The following is a 25,248-nucleotide window of genomic DNA, read 5'->3' on the forward strand; positions in this document are numbered from 1 at the left end:
GCAACCATCACCATGTGTGAGGATTGGAAGGAGCCTCAGGAAGATCTGGTGTGCCCACTAGCCCCAGTTGGCCCATGTCTCCAGGAGGGAGGGTCTGGGCGATGGTGGGCACACTGACCTTTCCTTTGTGACTTCCTCTCAGACCATCTATCCCTGGTCCCAGGAGGGCCTGTCTTCCTGGATGGTGGGGGGTGGACTATCTCCACTAGTCCCATGGCCCTGACTTGGTGACCTCTCCCTCTTGGCTGATTTCTTCATGTTAGTTCAACATTAACCCAGAGGGGTCAGGACAAGCCCTCAGAGTTCCAGGAGCTGACACACTATGGCGCACATCCGAGGCCTGTGGTTACCTGGCTGCCTGGCCCTAGCTGCCCTGTGTAGCCTTGTGCACAGCCAGCATGGTAAGAGGGGCTTGGAGGTGGAACAGGCTGATAGCCTGGGATATGGGCCCATGGGCCAGGGTCTCCTGCCTTGACCGAGAACACAGGGCCAATCCCAGGTGGGTCTTAGCCTACAGCATACGGCTTAGGGAAGGAGTCGAGTGCTCAGGTCTGGATGTCCAGTGACTGCTCCCCTCCTTCAGGATGGGGAGTGGGGTGTCCAGTGAATGGAGAGGAGCTGGTAGGCTACTGATAGCAGCCTTTTGGGTCCTGCTGCTATCCCAGGCATCCCTTTCGGAAGCCAGCGGGGCAGGCCAGGCCCGCTTCCTGCCACCACAGAGGCCAAGACGGCCTGGCTCGCTGAGGCCGCTGTCCCACGCCCCTCCTCCTGCAGTGTTCCTGGCCCCTCAGCAAGCACTATCGCTGCTCCAGCGGGTCCGACGTGCCAACAGTGGCTTCCTGGAGGAAGTGCGCAAGGGCAACCTGGAGCGAGAGTGTGTGGAGGAGCTGTGCAGCTACGAGGAGGCCTTTGAGGCCCTGGAGTCTTCCTTTGCCACGGTGAAGGCCGGCTACGCGGCAGGGTGGGGGGTGGGCAGGGGCCGTCCAGGCGGGCCCAGCTCTGGGACCACAAATGAGGCAGCAAGGGACGTCTCAGCTCTTAAGCTGTTGGTAACTTCAGGTCCTCTTGGGCCCCATTTCACTGGGTTGTGGAGATGAGCGACCTCAGCCTTTCTTGGAGGGCTCAACACCCGGGCTGTGTCAAGATCTGGTGGCCTGGTGAGGCTCCAGATCATCAGGGGCTGCTCTGTCTTCATATGTCTGTCTGCACATGTGCACTGAGGTCTCTGGGGGCCCTGGCCCTGGCCCACATGGCCTCTCAGCTCCAGCTCTTCTGCGGTGGGGCAGTGGCCTGTGGAGTGTGGGACTCTGGTGAGGCCTCGGGGTTCTGGGTGCTTGGTGCATCCTTTCCCTTCCCCAGGGCTCTGCCTGGGCCCCACGTACCCCCCTTCTCCAGTCTAGCCCACCCATGGTTTTGGTTGGTTGGGGGAGGGACTCCCCTCTCCTCAAATACTCCTCTCCTTAGTGGGCTTGTGTTTCTGAAAACAAAAATAGGAAAACTACCACAAACCTCCCCAGAGCCTGCCCCCTGTGTGACCAGGGTGAGGGAAAGAAGAAGGTTTAAGGAGAAAATATAAAGTCTATTGAAAAACAAAATGAAACAAAACAGAATGTGCCACAACCTCATGCCAGCCCTTATTTTTCAGGATGTATTCTGGGCCAAGTACACAGGTGAGCACTGGGAAGGGCTTGCTCTTGGAAGGAAGTCCTGGGGACCCCAATGAGAGGATGTTCTACTCTGGAGAATCTTCTGGTCATGCACCTATCCGTCCCTCCACCCATGCCTGTTTCCTCCCTTCCTTCCTTCCTTCCTTCCTTCCTTCCTTCCTTCCTTCCTTCCTTCCTTCCATCTGCCTGTCCCTCTCTCTGATTTTGCATTTCATCTCACCCACCCTCTACTTGAGCCCATCCTGTCCCCACCCCAATCCCAAAAGTTTCTGGGTCTTTTCCAGCTTGTGAGTCAGTGAGGAAACCTCGAGACAAGCTCATGGAATGTCTGGAAGGTGAGGAGCTATTGTGCGGGTGGGGGGCAGGATGTGAGCAAGCAGCCTGGGAGAAGAGCGAGGTCGGGTGGGTTAAGGTTTGTGGCCCAGCAGTGGTGGCCTCTAGCACCTGACCTTGCCTTTCTGTTCCTGTGGTCAAGGATGTATCTTTCTTTACACCTGGCTCTGTACCCAGCAATGAATTAGATGATTAATGTTGGAGGAACAAATGAATGAATAATGAATTCATATTTAAGGCCTATTCTCATCTGAGCCTCCGTCCATGCCAGTCCGTCTTCCCCAGGTTCCCAGGGCAGAGCTCTGATGATGTCACATTCATTCTTCAGGACGTTGAGGGGTGCCCATTGCCCCCAGAATAAAGCACAGGCTTGTTAGCCTGGCAAATTTTGCAGGTCTGGCCTTAACCTTCCCTTCCAGCCTTATCTCCCATTGTACCAACCGTAGACCCAGACCCCCAGCTACTCCAACAGCAAGCACTTCTCTGTGCATGCCAAGATGTTTCTACTTCCTGGCCTTTGCTTTCATTGTCATCTTCCCCTGGAGCAACTGTCACCACTTACTGAAAACATTCCTATCCTTCAAGGATTAGTTCAAAGCCATCACCTTGCTAAGCCTGCAAGGAGCCTCCTCCCTCCTCCACAGCATTCTGAATACATCTTTTATATAACAACAGACCCTAGCTCTTAACAATAACTCTTTAACCATTGGCCTTTTATTTGTTAAAGAACTTATTCAACAGACATTTTACTAAGCCTCTGCTATGTACCAGGCACTATGTTGAATGCTGGGGATTTTAAGAGAGCCAAGGATCTCACAGTCTCATAGGGAAACAAAAATACAAAATATCAGTGTGATGGCCGGAAAAGCTCTATTCCGGGTGCCAAGACAATGCCAGGAGAAGGAACATTTAGTTTGCTGGCAGAATCAGGGACAGCCCCCCAGAAGAGGCAGAGTTCCACCTAAATTTGTGGGAAGCACTGATGAACCAACCAAAGAGCATTCCAAGGCAAAGGAAACAGCATGTGCAAAGGCCCTGATGCATGAGGAGCTAAGATAACAGGACAGGTAGACCAGGGCAAGATTAGAAGGACCTTGTTCACTTTGTCATCCTACTGGCCCTGAGGAGCCACTGATTATAAGCTCCACGAGGGCAGGCACCTACCCTGACTATGTCTTACTATTCACGATGTCCTTAGTACCTGGCACAGTGTCTGTCACATGGGTGTCACATGGTGGGTATTCAGTGAATTTTAGGTGAGCATTGTTAAATAGATTGGTGAACTGCTGGGTACAGAGGAGGTGGCTGAGGAAATGCAGGTTAACGGTTGTGGAGCAGAAGTAGTTTGGAGGAGGTAGACAGAGCTTTGCTAAGTGGGAGAGGGGAAAGATCCTCAGGGTAAGAGATGTGGGCTGGGGTCTCTGCAGGTAACTGTGCTGAAGGTCTGGGTATGAATTACCGAGGGAATGTGAACTTCACCCGGTCAGGCATCGAGTGCCAGCTATGGAGGAGTCGTTACCCACATAAGCCTGAGTGAGTGATGGGTAGGCCTCTCGCCAGCGGGGCTGAGCATATGGGGCTAGGAGACATTGGGCGGGGGTGGGGGGGGGCATGGCCTCTGCTGAGCAATTCCCTATTCCAGAATCAACTATACCACCCATCCTGGGGCCGACCTGAAGGAGAATTTCTGCCGCAACCCAGATGGCAGCACCACTGGGCCCTGGTGCTATACTACGGACCCCACCGTGCGGAGGGAAGAGTGCAGCATCCCCATCTGTGGTGAGCTGGGGATGAGTAGGCAGCCCATGGCCAAGGCTCAGGTGCCTAGCAGCCTGGGACAGGAAGTGAGAGCCTGGCTACCTTTAGGCATGGGTTAGATATTTATAACATATTTGGGCCTGTGGGTCAGTGAAGTCAGCAGACCAGAGAGAGCTGACCTCACCTGCCTCCCCTGTCTTTGCTTCCTTATGACCCAGGCTGTGGCTCATTCCAAATATGCTTTCCTTCCTGCTTGAGGCTCTCTTCCCTTCAGGATGCCCTCCTTAACCATTTCAGTCCATGGGCCCTTTTCTGAGCACTACAGAGTGCTTTACGTCCAGCCCAGAATGATTCTGTTGTTATTCTTTTGCATGATGTGTCAGTTAGCTCTAGCCATAATAATGCTGCAAAAACCCACAAAATCACAACCAACCACAAAAGCTCAGGGGCTTACACCAATAAGCATTTATTTCTTATGTGTCTGAGGGTCAGCTTGGGTGCTGTGCTGATCTCAGCTGTGCTTGCCTGTGTCTGTGGTAGCCACTCATGCAGGCTGGGCTTGGCTGCTGGTTCGGCTTCAAACATTGGGTCCAGCTGAGCTTGGCTCCTTGGGTGGGTTGGATCCTGGTCTGCTTCACATTACTCATCCTGGGGCTGAGGCTGAAAGTCACCATCTCCTAAGATGACGGTAGAGGTACAAAACTGAATAGAAACACACAGTGTGTCTCAGGCCTAGACTCATAGCTGGGGTATCAGTCTGTCACATTCCATTGGCCAGGGTGAGCCACATGATCAAGGCCAAAGTCACCAGGTGGACAAGTACACCTTTGCCTATAAAATCACAGGGCAAAGGATGTGGGGCCAGGCAGGGGTAAAGAATTCGTCCACCAAATATGGATTGGTGTTCTTTGTCTTTCATGCATTCCTGTTGGACCCAATACTTGATCCTGGGACTTACAGCAAATTACTAGTCATGGTAACAAAAGCAGCTACCATTACACAAGCCTGCCCCCCGCCCCCACGTTGCAGGCATCCTCACTCAGCCCAGCTACTTTTCCTGCTGTGCCCCTATAAAAATAGAATCCTTCTTTAAATACTCCAGGCAGCCACTACCAACAGGTGGCAGATAGCCCAGGAGGTGAAACCTAGTTGCTATTTCTGGCCCATGTTGCACCCCACCCTTACAGTATGTATTTTGTTTAAATTTCTCAACACCCCTGCAAGAATGGCATTAGTCACCCCTTTGATAGGCAAGCAAAGTAAAGCTCAGAGAGGTCAAGGGACCTGAGATCACATAGGAAGAAGGCTGGAAGGCAGGGAGTCAAACCCTATGCGTCTGGCTCCACGTGTGGTTCCACCCACCCTGCTCCCCTGCCTCCCCACCCACCAGACCAGGGGGGCGTCACTGTACAGCCGACCCCACGCTCCAGAAACTCCACGGTGAATCTGCCACCTCCATCGGACTCCTGCATCCCTGAGCGTGGCCGGTACTACCACGGTCGCCTGGCGGTGACCACACATGGGTCCCCCTGCCTGGCCTGGAACAGCAGTCAGGCCAAGGCCCTGAGCAAGAACCAGGACTTCAACCCTTTGGTGCCGCTGGAGGAGAACTTCTGCCGCAACCCGGACGGGGACGAGGAGGGCGTGTGGTGTTATGTTTCCGGGGGGCCTGGTGACTTCGAGTACTGCAACCTGGACTACTGCGGTGAGGCGGGGCCGGGGAGCCTGAGGCTGGGGGCGGAGCCTGGGGGCGGAGCCGAGCAGCGCCTCTTCTGACTCAGGGCTGCCCCACCGCTAGGGGGCGCGGTCCGCGGCAGCGCCTCCTCCCGGCGGTAGGGCCGGTCTGGCCCCACGCGCAGCTGAACCTGCTCGGGCCCGACGCAGAGTTCCCGAGGCCGCGGTGTGCTGGGCTCTCAGCGTCTTGCCCAAGGGCCTCCGAGGCCGCCCGGGGAGGGGTGGGGGTTGGGGAGGCTGAAGAGGGGCTGCGCGCAGGCTGGCCCGGCCCCAGCCGTGCCTGCTCTCCGCAGAGGAGCCGTTGGAGGACGTGAGCGACGGGCTGGCCGAGGACCCGGACGCGCCCATCGAGGGACGCACCACGGCCGAGGAGTTCCAGACCTTCTTTAACGAGAAGACCTTCGGCGCCGGGGAGGCAGGTGAGGTGGTGGCGGCGGCGGGGGGAGAGGCGTGGGGCTCGGGGCACAGCTCGGTTCCTCACACCGGGCTTGCTGTGCAGACTGTGGGCTGCGGCCTCTGTTCGAGAAGAAGTCGTTGAAGGACAAAACAGAAGAGGAGCTTCTGGATTCCTACATCGACGGGCGCATCGTGGAGGGTTGGGACGCGGAGATTGGCATTGCACCCTGGTGCGTCGTGGGGACAGCCTGGGGGGCGGGGGTACACCCGCCGGGGCACTCTTCCCTCACAGGCCTGGGCTTCCCAGCTCAGGACAGCTGACACTCCTCTGAGATTGGGGGTATTGCTTCTTACACGCAGAGGGTGAAGCTGAGGCCCAGAGAGCTTAAGGGGTCTGCCTACTTCAGTCTGTTTCTCTGACCCCAGAGCTATGCCAGGCTGTGCAAATTCTGGACCTGCAGAAGCTGGGGAGGGTGCAGATAGCAGGAGGCAGCCCCTTGGGGTCATGTGGAGGCTCCAGTTCTCAAGGGCAACCAGATCAAGCTGGGTTCTAGGCCTAGCAGGCAGCTCTGTCCAGTTGTTGGTGTGTGTGTGTGTGTGTGTGTGTGTGTTTTAATGTTTATTTATTTTTGAGACAGAAACAGAGCATGAGTGTGGGAGGGGCAGAGAGAGAGGGAGATACAGAATCCGAAGCAGGCTTCAGGCTCTGAGCTTGAACTCACCAACCTCGAGATCAGGTGCAGAGAGATAATGACCTGAGCCAAAGTCGGACACTTAACCGACTGAGCCACTCAGGCACCCCTGTCCAGTTAGTTCTTAAACCTGGGACTTTTCTACTTTAGGGCAGGTGGAGAGGCAGCCCACCTAGCTCCTAATGCTGCCCACTCCCCCTCCCAGGCAGGTGATGCTTTTCCGGAAGAGTCCCCAGGAACTGCTGTGTGGGGCTAGCCTCATTAGTGACCGCTGGGTCCTCACCGCTGCCCACTGCCTCCTGTACCCGCCTTGGGACAAGAACTTCACCGAGAATGACCTTCTGGTGCGCATTGGCAAGCACTCCCGCACCAGGTACAGGATGGGGGCCCATGGATGTCTGCCAGGGCTCAGAGTCCTTCAGAGTGACGGTGAGGGGCTCTGGTGGCTCTGGGGCATGTGGGATATATCTGTACATGTCCCACAGTAGAAAACCCAGCAGTCTCTGCTGTGAGGTCCATTTGGCCATGTCTCAGCTGAGGTTTGGAGCTGGGGACAGAGAAACTAAGGCTTTGCAGAGAATGAAATCCTGGCCAGTCTCCAGCTCCCCTCCAGGCAGGCACCAGGATGCGGCCCAAGTGTGAGCTGTGAACAGAGACTGTTTGGACCAGGGCCTGCAGCCTACATTCCTCCCCCACCTGCCTGGACTCTTTGACTCCAAAGCCCTGAGCAGCTTCAGGCCGGAAGATGCTGCCAGGGCAGGAGCCAGTGCTCTCCCTTCACTGGTGGCCTGAGGGTGGCCCCTTTCCTGGACCCCGAGGGCAGGTGGTTTCTCTTCTCAGGGACTGGCTGCCCCCCACCAGGTGGCTTACAGCTTCTCTGTCTCCCTGTTGGGGTTTGCGCAGGTACGAACGAAGCATTGAAAAGATCTCCATGCTGGAAAAGATCTACATCCACCCCAGGTACAACTGGAGGGAAAACCTGGACCGCGACATTGCCCTGCTGAAGCTCAAGAAGCCCATTGCCTTCAGCAGCTACATCCACCCCGTGTGCCTGCCTGACAAGGACACAGTGGCCAGGTGGGGTTCAGGGGGTGGGGGGTCTCCGGGCTGGGTTCTGGGCCTGGGGGACACTGCAGCCTTGCAGAAGTTCCTTCCCCTTCCAGGCCTCGGGGGCTCAGAGTAAACCCAGAAGTTCTTTCTGCGCCGGTGTTTTAGATTCGGGTCTCCAAGGGAGTGTTGAGGCCAGGGGGCTCCTGGAGGGGCCAGTTCTCACAAGGTCCTTCTCCTTTCCCCAAAGACTGATCCAGACTGGATACAAAGGGCGGGTGACAGGCTGGGGCAACCTGAAGGAGACGTGGACGGCCAGTGTTGGTGAGGTGCAGCCCAGCGTCCTGCAGGTGGTGAACTTGCCACTTGTCGAGCAGCCGGTCTGCAGGGCGTCCACCAGGATCCGCATCACGGACAACATGTTCTGTGCTGGCAAGTCCCCCGGGCGCTTCTGGGCCTCAGGGTGGGGGGGGACTGAGACATGTGAAGGGCACAGGCCTATTCCAATCCTGAATCTGGTCACTTACAAGCCAAATGGCTTCGGGCAAAGTTGCGTAACCTCTCGGAGGCTCAGTTTCTTCCTCTGTAAAATGGAGATGAAAGTCTCTATCCTGTAAGGTAGTGTGAGGGTTAGATTAGATTGTGTGTGTGTGTGTGTGTGTGTGTGTGTGTGTGTGTGTGATATTTATATTATAAACTACTAGGTGTGCTAGTCACTGGTTAAGTTGTTGATAGACGTAAGTCCACACAGCATGAGGCCGTGGGTGGAGGAAAAGCCATTTGTTCAGTCATTCAGCAAATATTTATTGAATGCCTATTGTGATCAATATTCTACAGGATACAACAAGGACCCAAGCACAATGCCTGCCTGTGTCCTCAGAGAGCTCCCTTCCTAGGAGAGAGTGTCCGTAAACAGATGTAGAATAGCAACCTCTGCTAGGAAGAAAAATCAAGCAGAGTAAGGGAGAGAGAGATGGGGACAGGGTAGGCTAAAGAGAGTGGTTGGTCAAGGCTGGAGAAGGTCTCTCTGAAAAGAGACTAGAAGAAGTGAAGAAGAGCCAGTCTAGGGGAAGTGCACTTCAGGGTGAGGGGAGAGTAGGTTCAAAGGCCCTGGGGTGGGAGTGTGCTTAGTGTGTCTGAGGAACAACAGGGAGGCTAGTGTGGCTGGAGTGCAGGAAACATAGGCAGGGCAGCAGTAGATGAGGGGAGGGAGGGAGGCAGGCATAGATGGGCACTTCTTTAAGGGCCTTGAAGGACTTTGGCTTTTATTGAGATAGGAAATTTTGGAGGGTTGGGGACAGGTGAATAGATGGTCTAACTTAATTAAAAATTTTTAGTTTAGGGGTGCTTGGCTGGCTTAGTTGGTGGAGCATGGGACTCTTGATCTCAGGGGTCATGAGTTCAAGCCCTACATTGGGCACAGAGCTTACTTTAAAAAAAATTTTTTTTTTTTAGTGTGATTTCAGACTCATAGAAAAGTCACAAAAATAATTCAAAGAATTCCTGTATACTGTCATCAAGATTCTGTCCCCCACTTTGTGTGTGTATTTATAGACATATAAACACATATACACACACTGTTTGAGAGTAAATTATACATATGCCTTTTTACCCACATAGTTGAATAGATCCAAAAAACAAAGATGTTCTCTAACATAACAAGTACAATTGTTAAAATCAGGAAATTAATAATGATATAATACCATTATTTAATCTGTGCACCTTATTCAAGTGTTTTCCAGTTGTCCTACTTACTAATGTCTTCTAAGACAAAGGGGGAAAAGGTTTTTCTCATCTGAATCCAATCCAGGGTCACACACCGTCTTTAGTTGTCAGTCTTTCTTCTTTGTCTTCCATGGCTTGGACATATTTGGCAAGTGCAGCCCAGTGAATCTCTAGCTTGGCTCTCAGTTCAGTTTATCTAAGGTTTTGGTTTCCTTGTGATCAGATTCAGGCTAAGCCATGCTGTGTCCTTCTAAGTCTGCTCCGTTAGCAGGTGTGTGATATCAATTTGTCCCATACCTGGTGAGATTAACTCTGACTTCTTGGTTAAGGTAGTGTCTGCATCTGGCCAGTTTCTCACTCTGAGGTTCTGCTATTAACTATCTTGTGGGGAGAAACTTTGACACTATGTATTCTGTTTCTCATCAAACCATTCTTCCAACTCTGGAGGGCTGCCTAATGGTGATTTTCTAATTCTGTCATTCCTTCTACATTTATTAGTTATTTCATTGTAAGGGAGCCCTCTCCTTTCTTTCATTCTGTCAGTGTGGACTCCTGGGTCTTTATTCTAAGGGCTATAATTTGCTACTATCATTATTTATTTTGATTTTCAAATTTGCCAAGTTTGGCCAGTAGGAGTCCCTTCACCCTGGCTTCTGTGACTTTTGATGTCCCTGTCACTCCTGAGTACTTTCTTACACTGGCAGAGCGAGATATTCCAGATTCAACCCACCTTCTTTCTAGTGGAGAACAGTGCTTAGAAACCAAGATCTGGGTGCTAGGTGTGCACATTGCTACTGGGATGTCATCGCTTCTATGTCCTCTCAGCAGACAGATCTAGAAAACGTGTGTATTATGCATACACTAACATCTAGATTGATTTTTCTTTCTATCATCTATCAGTTTCTCTATCTGAACCTGCCTACTGCAATCCAGCAGGATTAATTTTAGTTTCTCCCTTCCCATATTTGTAACTCTCTGTTGTAGGGAGAAATTTCACTCCTATTATTCATATGATACTAACTTATTTGATCAATACTAGAATACATTGTTTCAGAATCACCCATCCATCTCACAGCGAAAAACAATCCTACTAAGGATCAGCATTTCTTCACAGTGTTTCTGTCTTCGGCCTACGGATACATAGTTGAAATGCTGTGTTCAAAAGTAACTTGGGAGGTATCTGGGTGATTCAGTTGGTTGAACGTCAGACTCTTGATTTTTGGCTCAGGTCAAGATCTCATAGCTTTTGGGATCGAGCCCTGCATTGGGCTCTATGTGGACAGCATGGAGTCTGCTTGGGATTCTCTCTCTCCCCCACCCCTTGACTCTCTTCCTCTGCTCATGCTCTCTCTCTCTCAAGTAACATGGGTTAGTTTTTTCTGACCTTCTCTGTGTTTTTATTTAAAATACAGTTAGGCTTAGTTGTTTCTAATTGTATTCAACTTTGTTGAATCCCATCTTTGTCATTTTTATTTTTGGAGTGTTAACATGCTTCTGAAACTCAGACAGTGACACTCCCCTTTCCCTTCTATCCTTTTACCCCCTTATCCTTTCCACTCCATTGCCATCCAGGCTGTTAGTCACCCCATAGCAGTAGTTTGTGTTTTTTTTTTTTTCTTCCTGTGTTTCTTTTAGCACAAATGAGCAGACACATATGTATTTTATTCCCCTGCTTTGTTTTAATTAAAAAAATTTTTTTATTGTATATTCATTTTTGAGAGAGAGAGAGCACGAGCAGGGAAGGGATAGAGAGAGAGGGAGACATGGAAACCCAAGCAGGATCCAGGCTCTGAGCTGTTAGCACAGAGCCCAATGTGGAGCTCGAACCCACAAACTGAGATCATGACCTGAGCTGAAGTCAGAGACTCAACTGACTGAGCCACCCAAACACCCCTTTTTAAAATAAAAAAAAAAATGTTTATTTATTTTTGAGAGAGAAAGCGTGAGTGGGGACAGGGGCAGAGAGAGAGAGGGAGACACAGAATCTGAACCAGGCTTCAGGCTCCGAGCTGTCAGCACAGAGCCCGACGCAGGGCTGGAACTCATGAACTACGAGATCATGACCTGAGCCGGAGTTGGATGCTCAACCAACTAAGCCACCCAGGCGCCCCTTTTATTTCCCTCTTTTTACACACACCGTAGCATGCTGTAGATATTCTTTTGTATTTTGCTTTTTTCACTTTTTACAAAAACTTAAAAAATTTTTAAAAAAATTTTATTGTTTATTTTTGAGAGACAGGCAGAGCATGAGCATGGGAGGGGCAGAGAGAGAGGGAGACACAGAATCAAAAGCAAGCTCCAGGCGATGTGGGGCTTGAACCCATGAACCGTGAAATCATGACCTGAGCCGAAATCAAGAGTTGGATACTTAACCATTTTGAGAGAGAGAGAGAGCAGGAGAGGGGGAGGGAGAGAGTGAGAAAGAGAGAATTCCAAGCAGGCTCTGCACTGTCGATGCAGAGACTGATGTGGGGTTCAAACCCACAAACCGTGAGATTATAACCTGAGCTGAAATTAGGAGTCAGACGCTTAATGGACTGAGGCACCCTGGTACCCAGGCACCCTGCTTTTTTCAGTTTATATATCCGGGAAATTCACTCCATATTGGTTATAGACTTTTTTTCCTTATTCCTTTTTTTTTTTTTTTTAATGTTTGTTTATTTTTGAGGTGGGGAGGGGCAGAGAGAGAGAGAGGGAGAGAAATCCCAAGCAGGCTCCACACCATCAGCACAGAGCCTGATGCAGGGCTCAAACTCACAAACTATGAGATCATGACCTGAGTTGAAATCAAGAGTCAGATGCTTAACTGACTGAGCTACCCAGGTGCCCCTTGTTTTCCTTATTCTTAAAAAAAAAAAAAAAAAAAAAGCCACACCGTGTAGTCCATTATGTAGACGTACCATAGCTTATTCAACTGTTTCCTGTGTGGGGGCATTTAGATTGTTGTCAATATTTTGCAATTGAACATCTTTTCAGATGCTTGAGGACCATTTTTATAGTATTTTTTATGAATTATTCATGGTTTTTTGCCCATTTTTTTGTCCCTTTCCCGTCAATTGTTGAGAGTTCTTCATGTATTGGCAGTATAGGCCTTTGTTTGTGATATATGTTGCAAATATTTTCTCCCAGTTCGGTTTTTAACGTTTATAACCTTTTACCATTTCTTTAAAATTTTTTTTAATGTTTATTTATTTTTGAGACAGAGAAAGAGCATGAACGGGGGAGGGTCAGAGAGAGGGAGACACAGGCCCCAGGCTCCAAGCTGTCAGCACAGAGCCCGACGTGGGGCTCGAACTCACAGACCGTGAGATCATGACCTGAGCCAAAGTCGGGCGCTTAGACTGAGCCACCCAGGCGCCCCAACCTTTTACCATTTCTAATTAAAAATTTTCTTTAGGTAGCCAAAGGTATTAATATTTTCCTGCGTCTGGATTTTGATGGAGTTAGAAAAACTTTCCTTACATCCAGGTCATAGAGAAATTCACTCACGTTTTCTTCTAGTACTTAGTTTCATTTTTCTACACTTGGACCCCTGAGTCATTTGGAGTCTATTCTTGGGTATGATGCAAGGTATGGATCTAACTTCTCTTTGTCCAAATGGCTAACCAGCTGTCCCCACACCATTTATTAAAAATTCTATCTTTGCCCAGTGATTTGATTTTTTTTTTTTTTTTTTTTAAGTAAGTTCTACACCCAGCGTGGGGCTTAAACGCACAACCCCAGGACCAGGAGTCATGTGCTCTACCAACTGAGCCAGCCAGGCGCCTCTGCCCCAGTGATTTGAGATGTCACACTTGTCACATACTAGGCTCTATTTGTGTTCAAATCTGTTTCTATTCAAAGACATTCTATTTGGTTCTCCTGGTCTGTTGTCTATTCTATTAAAGTACTGTCTTGTTTTAATTATAGAGACTTTAGCGTATGTTTTAATATCTGGTAGGGTTTGTTGTCTCCTGTTTTTCTTTTCCAGTGTTTTCCTGGCAATTCTTGCAGGTTTGTTTTTCTGTATGAACTTTGGTATCAATTTGTCTAGCTCCATTAAAAAAAAAAAGCCTATGGATATTTTTGTTGGGATTGTGTTAAATTTATAAATTAATTTAGGGAGAAGTGACATCTTTTTGATGTCATTCTTTTCAAGGACAAGAAATGTCTGCCCATTTGCTCAAGTCTATGTTGTATCTTTCTAGAGTACTGCAATCTATTATTATTATTATTATTTTTTTTACTCCTTAGCACCTTATTTTATATATTGTGTTTTAACATTTTTTTTTAAACGTTTATTTATTATCGAGAGACAGAGAGACACAGAGCGTGAGCAGGGGAGGGGTAGAGAGAGGGGCAGACATAGAATCCGAAGCAGGCTCCAGGCTCTGAGCTGTCAGCACAGAGCCCGACGCGGGGCTTGAACTCACGAACTGAGATCATGACATGAGCCGAAGTCGGATGCTTAACAGACTGAGCCACCCAGGTGCCCCTACATTTTATTTTTAAGTAATCTCTACACCCAGTGTGGGGCTCGAACTCGCAACCCCAAGACCAAGGGACACAGATTCTACTGACTAAGTCAGCCAGGTGCCCTCTTATTTAGGTCATTTATATCCTTACTTATTTTCAGTTCACTTGATCTTTTACTGAGTTTGTGTTAAATTCTATTAATGTATTTCTGTCTCGTTGCATTGCTTACAGTCTCTTTATAAATGTGGTTGTTGTGCTGTTTAGCACAGATAGTGGTAATTGTTATTTATTCATTATGAATTGTGGCTTTTAGCATTAAAAGTGTACTACTTCCTTAAATTATTTTCAACTTCAGGATCACTGTTTCTTCCTCATTTTTTGTTTCCATTCACTTAATATACCTTTGTCCATCCCTCCAACTTTAGCCTCTATGAATCACTTTGTTTTGTCTCTTATATCTAGCATAGTTAGGTCCTGCTTTGTGAGTCAAATTAAAAATCATTTTTAGGGAGGGGCACCTGGTTGGCTCAGTCTGTTAAATGTCTGACTTGATTTTTTTTTAATGTTTATTTATTTTTGAGACAGAGAGAGACAGAGCATGAATGGGGGAGGGTCAGAGAGAGAGGGAGACACAGAATCTGAAGCAGGCTCCAGGCTCTGAGCTGTCAGCACAGAGCCCGACGTGGGGCTCGAACTCATGGACTGCGAGATCATGACCTGAGCTGAAGTCGGATGCTCAACCGACTGAGCCACCCAGGAACCCCTATCTGTCTGACTTGATTTTGGCTCAGGTCATGATCTCACCATTGTGAGATCGAGCCCCATATCAGGCTCTGTGCAGAGCCTGGAGCCTGCTTGGGATTCTCTCTCTCTCTCTCTCTCTCTCTCTCTCTCTCTCTGTCCCTCCCCTGCTCACGCTCTTTCTCTCAAAATGAATAAACTTTAAAAAAAAAAAGAGAGAGGAAGAATTAAAAGAAATCTTTTTCTTTTTTAAGTGAGTTAAGCCCATTCACATTTATCGATATGATTGAATTTGTATTTGTATTTTGTGATTATCACGTGTATTATGTTTCATTTGCTGTATTTTTTCCCATGTGATCTTTTCTTTGTGTTTTTAAATTTATATATTTATGAAGGTTTGCATTTTTGTTCTAGTGATTATCTTTGGGCTTCTACCTTTTTGAAATGCCTTTTGTTCCTTCTTTTCTTATATGACTTATTAATTCTTAACTCCCACCTGTTGACAACAATCAGTGAGTTTACTCTCCTCTTTCAGGATCTTTGATATTTTTAGCTTCATTTTTCTACTTGTCAGGACAGTTAATCAGCCCTTTTGTTAAAGCATTCATCTCTTGGATGAAGCAGGTTCTTCAACAACGGTTATGGTGGTAGAATTTCTTGAGTTTGTGTTTGTTAACTGTTTTTCTGTAGTCTCGACACCAGAAGCTCTGATTGGCTGTGTATAAAATCCATGGCTTACGTTTTCCTTCCCTGAATTTTTAAAAGAAGTATAGCTTTGTTGTTGCTTACTTACTTTGTATGTTGGTTTTGAAAATCTGATGCTGGTGTCATTCTTTAGAACTTGTGAGGTATTTGGTCTTTTGTGCTTGGAGGCTTTGAGGGTTTTTTCCTTCATCTTTGAAGTTTTATTGGGATATGTCCCAGAGCTGAGTGTTTCAGGTCATTTTTGCCAGCTACCCCGTGTGGATCCTTTCAATGTATACCTTTAATCTTATTTTATTTCTGTAAGTTTTCTTGGATTATATAATAAATATTAGTTTTGTTCCAAGGTCTTATTTTTCTTTTAAGGGACTCCGATTTCTTCTTTGGTCTGAGTTCCACTTCAGTCCCTTTCTTTGTGTTTCTTCCTACTGATTTGTCCATTTATTTAAAATTTTTGGATGTCTGATTCAAGGTATTTTGTTACATCCTACACTTTTGCTTGAGGAAATTTCATTCAGTTAGTTTTCCTCTGTTTCGTGGTTGTTTGGGGGGAGAATTTTTATTAGCCAAGGTGCTTTTTATTCTTATTTTTTGTTTCCCTAGTATCTTGGTATGGATCTCTTTAGTTGTCATCCGTTCATTTTGTAGATTTGGTGTCATTTACAAGGTTCCAATTCAGTTCTACCCACTTCTTTTATCTAGTAGATATTTACATTCTCCTCTCCACATAAGTGTTAATATTAGATGCCCATTAAATATACTAAATTGATTTGAAGCTTGGGTGTTTTCCGTATTCCGGTGATGATGATGGTGTGCGTGCGCACGCGTGCGTGAGATAGGGAAACTAGTTCAGGGGAGAGATGCCTGTGCTGTGACCAGGGATGGAGACGGTGAGAACTAGCTGACCGGGATGCGTGCTGAAGACAGAGCCGTGATAAGGACTGGATGTGAGGGGTGAGGAAGTGAGGAGTCAAGGATGACCACAAAGGGTCAAGTGGACACTCGCCAGCTGTCTCTTCCAGAGGAGTGGAGGGAGCACGAGCTCTGCGCCTGAGCTCTACTCTTCTTTCTCAAGGTTACAAGCCCAATGAAGGGAAGCGAGGGGATGCCTGTGAAGGTGACAGCGGGGGACCCTTTGTCATGAAGGTAAGCATCACTGAAGGCCAGGAGCTGGTGGCTGGATCTTCTGAGGGTGCAGGGGGGTAAGGACGGACCCAGTTTTCAGGAGGAGTTGCCTGCCACTGCCTTGGACTTGACTCTGTTGGAATCCCCATGTCTCTTCCTCAGAGCCCCTTTAACAACCGCTGGTACCAAATGGGCATCGTCTCATGGGGCGAAGGCTGTGACAGGGATGGAAAATACGGCTTCTACACACACGTGTTCCGCCTGAAGAAGTGGATACGGAAGGTCATTGATCAGTCTGGAAGTTAGGGGGCCGTTCACCTTCTAGGCTCCTCGCTGCAAAATCACAGAAACCAAGTCGGAGGAATTATTTTTGTGCTTTGTTCCTAAAAGTATAGTTCTCAATAAAAGTGCCTGTCAACAAGCCTCAGCGCTCCCAGTGCCATTCGTGGGCAGCTCTGGAAGAGCCAGTCCGACTGGATGACAGGACTTAGCGGGTCCCCCAGTCCTAGAAGGGGGGGGGCAGGTGATGGGGAGGTGGTGGCCTGAGAGTAGGAGCACTGAAAATGTTCCGGACTTGGGGCCTTCATGGGTTAGCTCATTTCATGCTCGTAAGAGGTAGGTGAGGAAATCAACTAGGAGAAGCGTCTTGTCCAAGGTCACGTAGTTAAGAAGGGTCAGAGTTGGACTTGGAGCACAGAAGATACTGAAACCTGTGCTTTCAGTCGCTCTGCTGTCAGGGTTGTAAAGCGCTTGTCCCAGGACCAGAGAAGAGGTGGGAGGAAGACCGGAGCGATGAGGGGTGAGTAGGTACACCTTTCTCTTTACCTCCTGCTTTCCTCGGAAGTCCCTATGTGCTTCTGCACGTCATTAAAATGACATCAGATTAATGCCCCCAACAGGCTCAGTTATTTGAAGTGCCTTCATCTGAGAGTCTTGTGGGATATGGTGGTTCGGAGTGTGGGCCCCAGCGTCAGACTGTCTGGGTTCAGTGTTCTGGGGTAGGAAAGGGAGAACCACGGACAAGGCACTTGACTTCCGTGAGCCTGTTTCCTTACATAGAAGATGTACGCAATGACATTACTTGCCTCAGTAAGGTTTTGAGGAGTAATTTAGGTAACATGTATGGTGTACTTAGCCAAGTGCCCAGTACCTGGTAAGCTGTGCATAAATCACGGCCGCCTGTATGCTCACTCCTGCCTGGTGTGATCAAAGTTGCTCTGCCACTCCCCTCCTCTGGCCCCTGCAAATAGCACGTTGGTGGGGTTGTTGCTTCCTGGGATTTCTACTCACGTCATCGTTATCAGACCCGAGCAATTTGTTTCTCTACGAAATGGGACCTAGAAGGTGTATAAGTAGATTCAGAAAGGGTTTGGACGAATGTCCGAGTCCCAAGAGTCACAGCATGTTCTCGAAGGTTGCTCCTGGCAGAGGTCGTTGGTCTAGGGTGGAGCATGGCGGACGCACCACTGCCCTTCTGCGCGGCTCCGCCGAGTTTCCGGCTGCACCATGGCCCGCTGCCACTCCTGTTCGGTGCATCTGTGGCTGGGGAGTGAGGCACCACAGCCTGCAACAGTCACAACACTGAGTGTCAGCTGGCGTGAGATGCCGATCACTTGATACTTCTCTGGGGACTGTGCTGTGAAGTCTCATCCCTGAGCTCGTTGGGGGAAGAACATGGATGCCACCATGATCACCATTTGTGACCTAGAATCTTCAACTAAGATCTATAAACCTCATGGTTTAGAGTGGGAAGGGACTGAAGGTAAGTACTTTTGTCCCCTTCCCTCTTTATTTTCCCTTCCCGTTTTTCAATACTTTCAGGAACAGAGAATTGGGACTGAGTTCCTTTGCCCTTGTTTGGTTCTGGTTGACCAGAAAGCAGGGGGAAAACTGGGAATTCAGTGAGTTTGCAGGACCTTGGCGGCCCAGAGCTTTTTTAAAATTTATTTTTTAACGTTTATTTTTGAGAGACCAAGACAGAGCGTGAGTGGGGGAGGGGCAGAGAGAGAGGGAGACAGAATCCCAGGCCGGCTCCAGGCTCTGAGCTGTCAGCACCGAGCCTGACGCTGGGCTTGAACTCACGAGCCATGAGATCGTGACCTGAGCCAAAGTCGGATGCTTAACCGACTGAGCCACCCAGGTGCCCCCAGCCCAGAGCTTTTAACCAGATTGGGGAAATGGATTAAGAATTCGAGTATCCCAACTCTGCTTTTGAAACAAGGGTACACATTCTCAAGATCGCTTCCCTTCAACACAGCTGTCAGCATACAAATCGCTGACCCAAGCACAGCCACTCCTTCCAAGTACATTGTCCTAGCACAGCAGCAAACTAACTCCTCGGTCTTCCTTCCAGGGAGCGCCTACTCCCATGTTCCCACTGCGGGGGGCAGAGGCGAGTGTGATTCCAGGCAGCACGGGGGCCACCTGAGAACCACACTAGATGCAACTTTCCGCCAGCCTTTCATTTCTTGAGCGCCAGCTGAGTGAAAGGTAGTCTAGAAAAAAGTTCCTTGACCCCATTGGCTGCCCAAGAAGTTGCCCGTGTGAATCCAGAGCCTCTTAGTGCCAAAGGGCTTTTCTGACTGTGGAGGGAGGCCCTGGGGAATTTATCCCGGAGGAGACTCCTCTGTTCCCTTTCTGGTCCTCAGACTGAGCATGAAGCAGCTGTGGGTTTAGACTCAGACGCCAGAAACCAGGCAGGAAGCTCCTGAACGTCCCCCCACCTCCTTGAGTCAGATGCTCCCCAATCCAGTCCCCGTGTGAGAGGCACCGCGGCCCGGCCAGAACGGGGCCCATCTCGCGTGCAAAGTGGCAGGAAGCCCGAGAGCTCCTTGGAACCACAGTGCTGGTGGGAGGGAAGTCATGACCAGGACGTCAAAATGGGGAAGGGACTCCTCTGCTCTCCCGGGGGCTGCAGGTGGAAAGCAGGAAAGGTGCGCTGCTGCTCCTCCCAAGGGAGCAGAAGCCCAAGCCTGTGCACCCGGCCCCGGCGCTGCTCCGTGAGGGGGCCTCCCTAACCGTTCTGTGGGTGCTGGCCGGCCGGGCCCAAGAACCGATGACAGAGCTGCCCAGATACGGAGCATCTTGGGAGACAGTTCTAGTTAATGCAAACTTTATTTATAAAAGACTCTTAAATTAGTTGTATCATGCCATGCATTCATACAGAATACAGTGACCCTTCAGGGCTACAGGGAGAAGAGCTCACAAACTCAAAGGAAAAACTATTAAAGTTTCTAATAGTTAAAAGCTAGGAAAGATCAGGACGACTTTACAAATGAGCAGTTAAAAATAAAAGACAAAGGCTATGGAGACTAGTCGGAGCTGAGAGGAGGGCAGCTGTTTACAAGTCTGTACACTAAACTACTACACGGACAGTCTTCTAGAGGCAGGGCGCTGGCGGAGAAGCAGAGTATGTACAACGACTCGCGCCGCGGCGGCTCCTCCCGGACCCGCGGTGTGTGCAGCCGGCCAGTCTGTGTGCTAGGCCTGCCGAGGCCCTTCGACTAGGAGGACTCCGAGTTTAGTGAACTGAAGCTGCGGGGTGCCGGGGGCTGGGGCGGCTTCACTTGCGACTGCTCTTTATTCTCTCCAGTCTCTTTTTCAAGTCGTCAATGTTAGCCGTGGAGGACGAGGACGTGGTCGTGGTTCCTGAAGAGTGAGTCTGGTGAGAATCCAGGTCCAAGTGCTGGTGCTGCTCCCGGGACTCCCGGAGCTGAGAGAGTTTGCTGTGCAGCATGTCTGTGGAAGAGGCAACCGTGGGAACTGCTGGTTTGGAGAGCAGAGAGGTCAGCGGAGGTCGGTCATCTTGCTGTGGAGACAAGGGGAGACATTGGTCAAGCGGGTCGGTGCGCAGCTCTGGAACGGCAGCGGCCACTCCGTCCCCGAGCCACACGGAAGGAAAGGAGCGGTACCTTTGTATTGTCCAGACCACACCGCTGTCGGAGGATTTTGAGTCTTTCCAGGTAGACCGACGGTCCCACCTCCTCTCCGTTTGTGTTACCAATGGAGGACACTGTGCTTGTGGGAGCAGACATACACGTGACCTCCGTCTGAGGGGAGATGCCTAGAGAGGAAGTGTGGAAAGGACACTCAAATGTACCCACGTCCCACTTCTAGACTGGCCTGGTTGATCTGCCACCACAGGGAACGATTTGGGACCTAGATATCGCCATTATAAAGACTGAAAAATCCAGAAGAGTCCATCTGGAGTTGGTGATAAAGGGTGCTCTGAAATTCACAAGATAAGCTGAGCGAGAGCTTCAGGAGTCAACAGAGAAGAGCAGACTGTCAGTTGGGCCGGCCATCTACATCTGGGATATGAGGGGTTGGATCTTGTGACCCTACGCCGACCTGGGCCATCCAAAAGGCCCACGCCACTGCTGGGGCTACGGGAAGTGTCCAGCCGAGGAACCTAAGGACTTTAAATGTTGGCAACGATTAGACGAGGTCTGGACGAGGTGACACACAGGAGGAAGTGCTTATTCAAACTGGGGGAGAGAGCAGGAGCTGAAGGCTACAGTGTATTCAAGGGGAAGAGGCGGAAACGGAGGTGTCCTACAAACACCCAAAGAAGGGACAGGAACGGGAGCATCTGTCACCCCAGCGTGGAGAGCAATATTCTGGCAGGAGACGGGGAGAAACCAAAAAAATCCGTCACAGTTCTTAAATTCCCGAGAAGGAACAATAACAAAATGCAGGCATTTAAAACACCCAAAGATAATGCGTTACAAGATGCATTATCTAAACCAAAAAGATAAGGTCCTGGGACGACAAACTTCCTTACGGTAAACCGAAGAGTCGCACACAAGATTCCTCTAGGAAAATAGGAATCCCTAATGTAAACGTGAGGAGAATGCTCTGACGGAGAGTGAACGAAGAAGGACGTGAGAGCGGCGAGGGACGTGTGAATGCTTTCCACACAAAACCGCTCAGGCATCAGTGGGGACACGCACGTGTGTTGCAAATGTGCTGTTCAGGCCCAAAGTATCAAATGTTGGATGTCACCAGAGAGGACTTTGGGAGTGAGAAAAGGGGGCTCTGTCTCGACCAAGCAAACTATGGTATGTCCGCTTACCACTTCCAACACCCCACATAACACAGTATCTACTAATTGTTCGGCGTCTGCCTCTACCCTTGTGGATTATTTATTAATTTATTATCTATTATTTATTTGTTAGTTTACGTATTTGAGACAGAGAAGTGGGGCTCATTCGAGGCTCGTGTTTATACCCAAAGCAGGGCTCGAGCTCACCAACTGTGAGATCAAGACCTGAGCCAAGTCAGATGCTTAATGACTGAGCCACCCGGGCGCCCTACTCTGGTGGATGTGAAATTCTAGCAGAGGCTTCTCTCTGTTTGCTGCCTGGCACACACAACAGTACTTGCCGAGTGATAGGAACGAAAGCTTCTCTGAATGTTAAGCTGAAACATTACTTCCCCACAGTGGAAAAGCCAAGTATCTGCAAATTACTGCTCACAGGATCTAGAGACAAAGGAAGACCTTGAAGGTGTCAGTTATAGAAAAGAGCTGTCAAGGGCCTTATTACACCAAAAGAGAGATCTCTGTCACCATGCAGAGTAGAGCTCTCACATTTGTCCTGCATCTAGTTCTATGTGAGTTCCGTGAAACTCCTCCTCTAACATTCCCAAATTTGTTTGCCTGAAAAACCGTGTTCCTTTGTGGTTTTCACACTTGATCTTAGCCAAAAGGCTGAGAAGCCATCCTTTGTGGTTTTCAGATTCCAGTCATGTTCTCTCTCACCACGTATCTTGCTAGGCTGAAGCTTCAGTTATATTCTCTGAAATTATTTTTCTCTTCTTCTCAACACCTTAAATTATGCCTCTCCAAGACCTTAAGATGTTTCTTCTTGAAGTGTAATGAGCAGAATGTCTACATATGGACATACCATGGTTTGCTTGATCAAGGGGTGGGGAGTAGATGACAAATTTTAAGGAAGGTCTGAGACAGTGGTGTCTGGACAAGGATCTGATGGAACAAAGAGAGCCAGTCACAAGACCATCTTGTGGAAGAGCAATCTACATGTAAGAAACGGTTGGTGCAGAGGTCTAAGCAGGTACATAAATGCCTGGTGTGTTCCGGAACAGCAAGGAGGCTGGTGGGGGCTGGAGTATTCGGAATGGGAGTCGGAGTAGAAGACGCGGCTCTAGTGGTGGCCTTACGTGTAGGACCTCGTAGATCTCTAGAAGGCCTTTTGCTGAGAAAGGGAGAGCCTTTGGGAAACATTTGAGAAGTACTGTTTTGGTGCTATGCGTGGAAATGGGAAGGCGACAGTGGAGGCAAGGGGTCAGCATGAAGAACAGTGCCATAAACCAGGTGAGCGATGACAACTCTCACACCAGGGCAGTGGCCGTGAAGGTCATGAGAAGAGTGTGTGGATTCTGTACATGGTTTGCAGGCAGAGCCAAAAGGATTTCCTGACAGAGAGCAAGACAAGACTCAAAGGCTCTGGGTCTAAGCAAACTAGAAGGACAAAGTTGCCATCACCTGAGATGGACAAGAAAGGAAACAGCAGGTCTCCTCCTGGCTTGGAGGAATATCTGGAGCTTAGCAGTGACATGTTGAGTTTACAATGCCTACTAGAGACCCAAGTGGAGGCATCATGCAGGATGTATCTGTTGGGATTAGGAAGAAGGTCTGAGCTGGACCCAAAACAACACTGGGCCTCTCTGGCACGTAAACGGTATCTCAAGTGATGAGACTACATGGATTAGTTACGGGAATGAGAGTAAGAAGAGATGGTTACCGACTGAAGCCTGGGGAGCGCCAACATGAAGAGTTCAAGGAGAGGAAGAATCGGAGACCAAGAAGGAAGAGGCCAGGAAGGCTGCGTAGGAGGAGACCAAAGAGAGCATGGACAACTAGAAGCCCAGAGAAGAAATGGTTTCAAGGGCAGGGAACACTGTCCTTGTCAAACACTGATGATGGGTCAAGTCAGGTGACAGAGGTGACCACTGTCTGTAGCCATGTGAACATCGCTGGTGACCATTAAATACTGAGGAGCACAGGCATTAATTTAAATGTGTCAAAGCCTCCAGTTCCTGAGCTGGGAGATATTTTGAACTCATCCCTGAAGCTACTAGAGGAAACCATACCTGTTGATGAGGGAATACGGCCTTTGCCTTCTCTCTCCATCTCAATCACCCGAAGGCCTCTTTCAACATAGCTCTGGAAGAACTGGGAGGAATTTTTCAGGAAGGGTTCAATGTCGGCATCTGAATATTTCTTCTTATATTCATATAACTCTGCTAGGCCCTGGTTAATAAGAAAAAGGAAGGGGAGGGAGAAATTAGTCAGTGGCCCTTCTCTATAAAGCAGAAGCCCATTTGGCTAGACCCTTTCCCTTTTACCTCTTTGGTGTTCTCTTTAGAGCCAATCTTCTTAAAAATCTCAGCCAAGAAATCATTCACTTTGGCCTTTGATGATTTTTCATCCTGAAATTGAAAGGCACAAAGGACCGGCTAGACCCGAGTTCTTAATTAGGAACCCCCCATGGTTGGATAAGAACTAAAGATGTCTCAAAATCCAGACCTTACTGGTATGTTCCTGTGGCTAACAGAAGCACCAATGTCTACAGTGGAAAACACTAACATTCTGAGTTACTGAATGCCTCCAGCTGCAGCTTTTCAACTAAACTTGAGGAGGAAGGACCTTGGCCCATTCCTCCCTAATTAAGTAGAGCTCACAGTGGATTTATTTGGCAACCAAAGCCTTAAGCACAAGTACAGAAACCTTTCTTAGGGACCAAGAGGCACATGGTTAGAACTAGTTCATATTTGAAAACTTAAAGGTGGAAAATGGTTATGACACCTCAGCAGGAGAGTGGTCCCATCCCTGAGCCTTAACCTTAGACCCTCAGAAAGATGGGCTCCAGCGTTTACATCTGTGACAGGATCACCACCCTTAGTCTTTCGAGTCAGGACACTTACTATTCGAGATGCTCCCTTTTCTGTTTCCTTATCAGACTTGCTCCCGGTCTGGTCCATGCTGTGCTTCATCATCCGGCAGAGGTGGGCCTCCAGCTCAGATTCGTTCTTGTTGTCAATCATTGTTAGGTGGTCTAGGATCTGTGGGAGACAGACGCACATTGAAATGGCAGCAATGCCGTGATGTTCTCTCAAGCTCCCTCAGGGACCAGCTGCTGTTCTCACATACCTTGGGCCCTTTTAATTTGCATAAAGTGTGCAGCAGCGTCTTTAGGGTCCTTATGGGAAATTCACTTTTGCATTGCTTCAGTTTCTCTTTGGGGAAGACCTTCATGAAAATATGTATGTCCAGAAGAATTCTGTCCAGATTAATGCTGTTAATGGTATCAGGCAAGAGTCGAACCATTCTCCAGAGACACTATTGGAAAAAGAAACAAAGTTAGGAGGAGTGGCTGAAGAATGAGGATCACTCCTGGTACCATTCACCTGTCCCAAGCTCTGTGGTCACTTCCAAAAGATGGTCAGGGATATAAGTGTGGAACACCACCATGCCTTTTGAGTTCAGCTGCTAAAACATGAACAATTTCACTCATTTCAAGCACATCACGGCAAGAGTGTGACCAGCCATCCATGTAATCATCCCCACACCTCCTTCACACTCCCTGGAAACGGGGGCCTTGGTGAGAAGGTATGGAGAATCGGGTGTGGAACCCAACAGTACAGCAGTTCATACAGCTTAACTAAACCTGACCCAAGGACACAGACTCAATTACAGTGTAATAACAATGTTATAATGTTGCAGATACGTTCACTTAAGGTTTTCCGTTCAAGAGGCTAAAATATTACAGGACAGGGCTATACTTACTATTTCCCAAAAAGGTATAACATTTGTCTCATGAAACTAATTGCCTTTTGCTTCTAGGATAATT

The 25,248-nt window shown here is 48.9% G+C and overlaps 2 protein-coding genes across 4 annotated transcripts in view; one reads left to right on the top strand and one right to left on the bottom strand.

Moving 5' to 3' along the window:
- Positions 1-322: 322 nt before the first annotated feature.
- On the top strand, positions 323-16,778 carry F2 (coagulation factor II, thrombin). The gene is made up of 14 exons (XM_047071482.1): positions 323-401; positions 775-938; positions 1,646-1,670; positions 1,952-2,002; positions 3,428-3,533; positions 3,643-3,779; positions 5,149-5,463; positions 5,786-5,911; positions 5,992-6,118; positions 6,786-6,953; positions 7,484-7,657; positions 7,878-8,059; positions 16,326-16,396; positions 16,538-16,778. Exons 1-14 carry the CDS (start codon positions 323-325, stop codon positions 16,679-16,681), a joined length of 1,869 nt encoding a protein of 622 aa, XP_046927438.1. The 3' UTR covers positions 16,682-16,778.
- Positions 16,779-19,473: 2,695 nt separating this feature from the next.
- Positions 19,474-25,248, bottom strand: part of CKAP5 (cytoskeleton associated protein 5) — a 113,964-nt gene continuing 108,189 nt past the window's right edge. For all 3 annotated transcript variants that reach the window (XM_047070624.1, XM_047070626.1, XM_047070625.1), the window contains exons 39-44: positions 24,549-24,737; positions 24,323-24,460; positions 23,744-23,827; positions 23,489-23,648; positions 20,287-20,438; positions 19,474-20,183 (exon numbers count right to left, since the gene is read on the bottom strand). In XM_047070624.1, the coding sequence (XP_046926580.1) occupies positions 19,938-20,183; positions 20,287-20,438; positions 23,489-23,648; positions 23,744-23,827; positions 24,323-24,460; positions 24,549-24,737 (969 nt within the window). In that variant the 3' untranslated portion in view covers positions 19,474-19,937. The remainder of the gene's footprint in view (positions 20,184-20,286; positions 20,439-23,488; positions 23,649-23,743; positions 23,828-24,322; positions 24,461-24,548; positions 24,738-25,248) is intronic.

The sequence above is a fragment of the Lynx rufus genome, unplaced genomic scaffold, assembly GCF_022079265.1.
Source record: "Lynx rufus isolate CCGP_SWC_20201006 ecotype Redwood Valley unplaced genomic scaffold, mLynRuf1.p SCAF_9, whole genome shotgun sequence".
In the NCBI taxonomy this organism is placed as follows: Eukaryota; Metazoa; Chordata; class Mammalia; order Carnivora; family Felidae; genus Lynx; species Lynx rufus.

Coding starts and splice junctions, on each gene's coding strand:
- F2 (XM_047071482.1), top strand. CDS start 323: ATGGCGCACATCCGAGGCCTGTGGTTACCTGGCTGCCTGGCCCTAGCT. Junction 6,119..6,785: donor GAGATTGGCATTGCACCCTG/GTGCGTCGTGGG, acceptor TCCCCCTCCCAG/GCAGGTGATGCTTTTCCGGA. Junction 7,658..7,877: donor GACAAGGACACAGTGGCCAG/GTGGGGTTCAGG, acceptor CTTTCCCCAAAG/ACTGATCCAGACTGGATACA.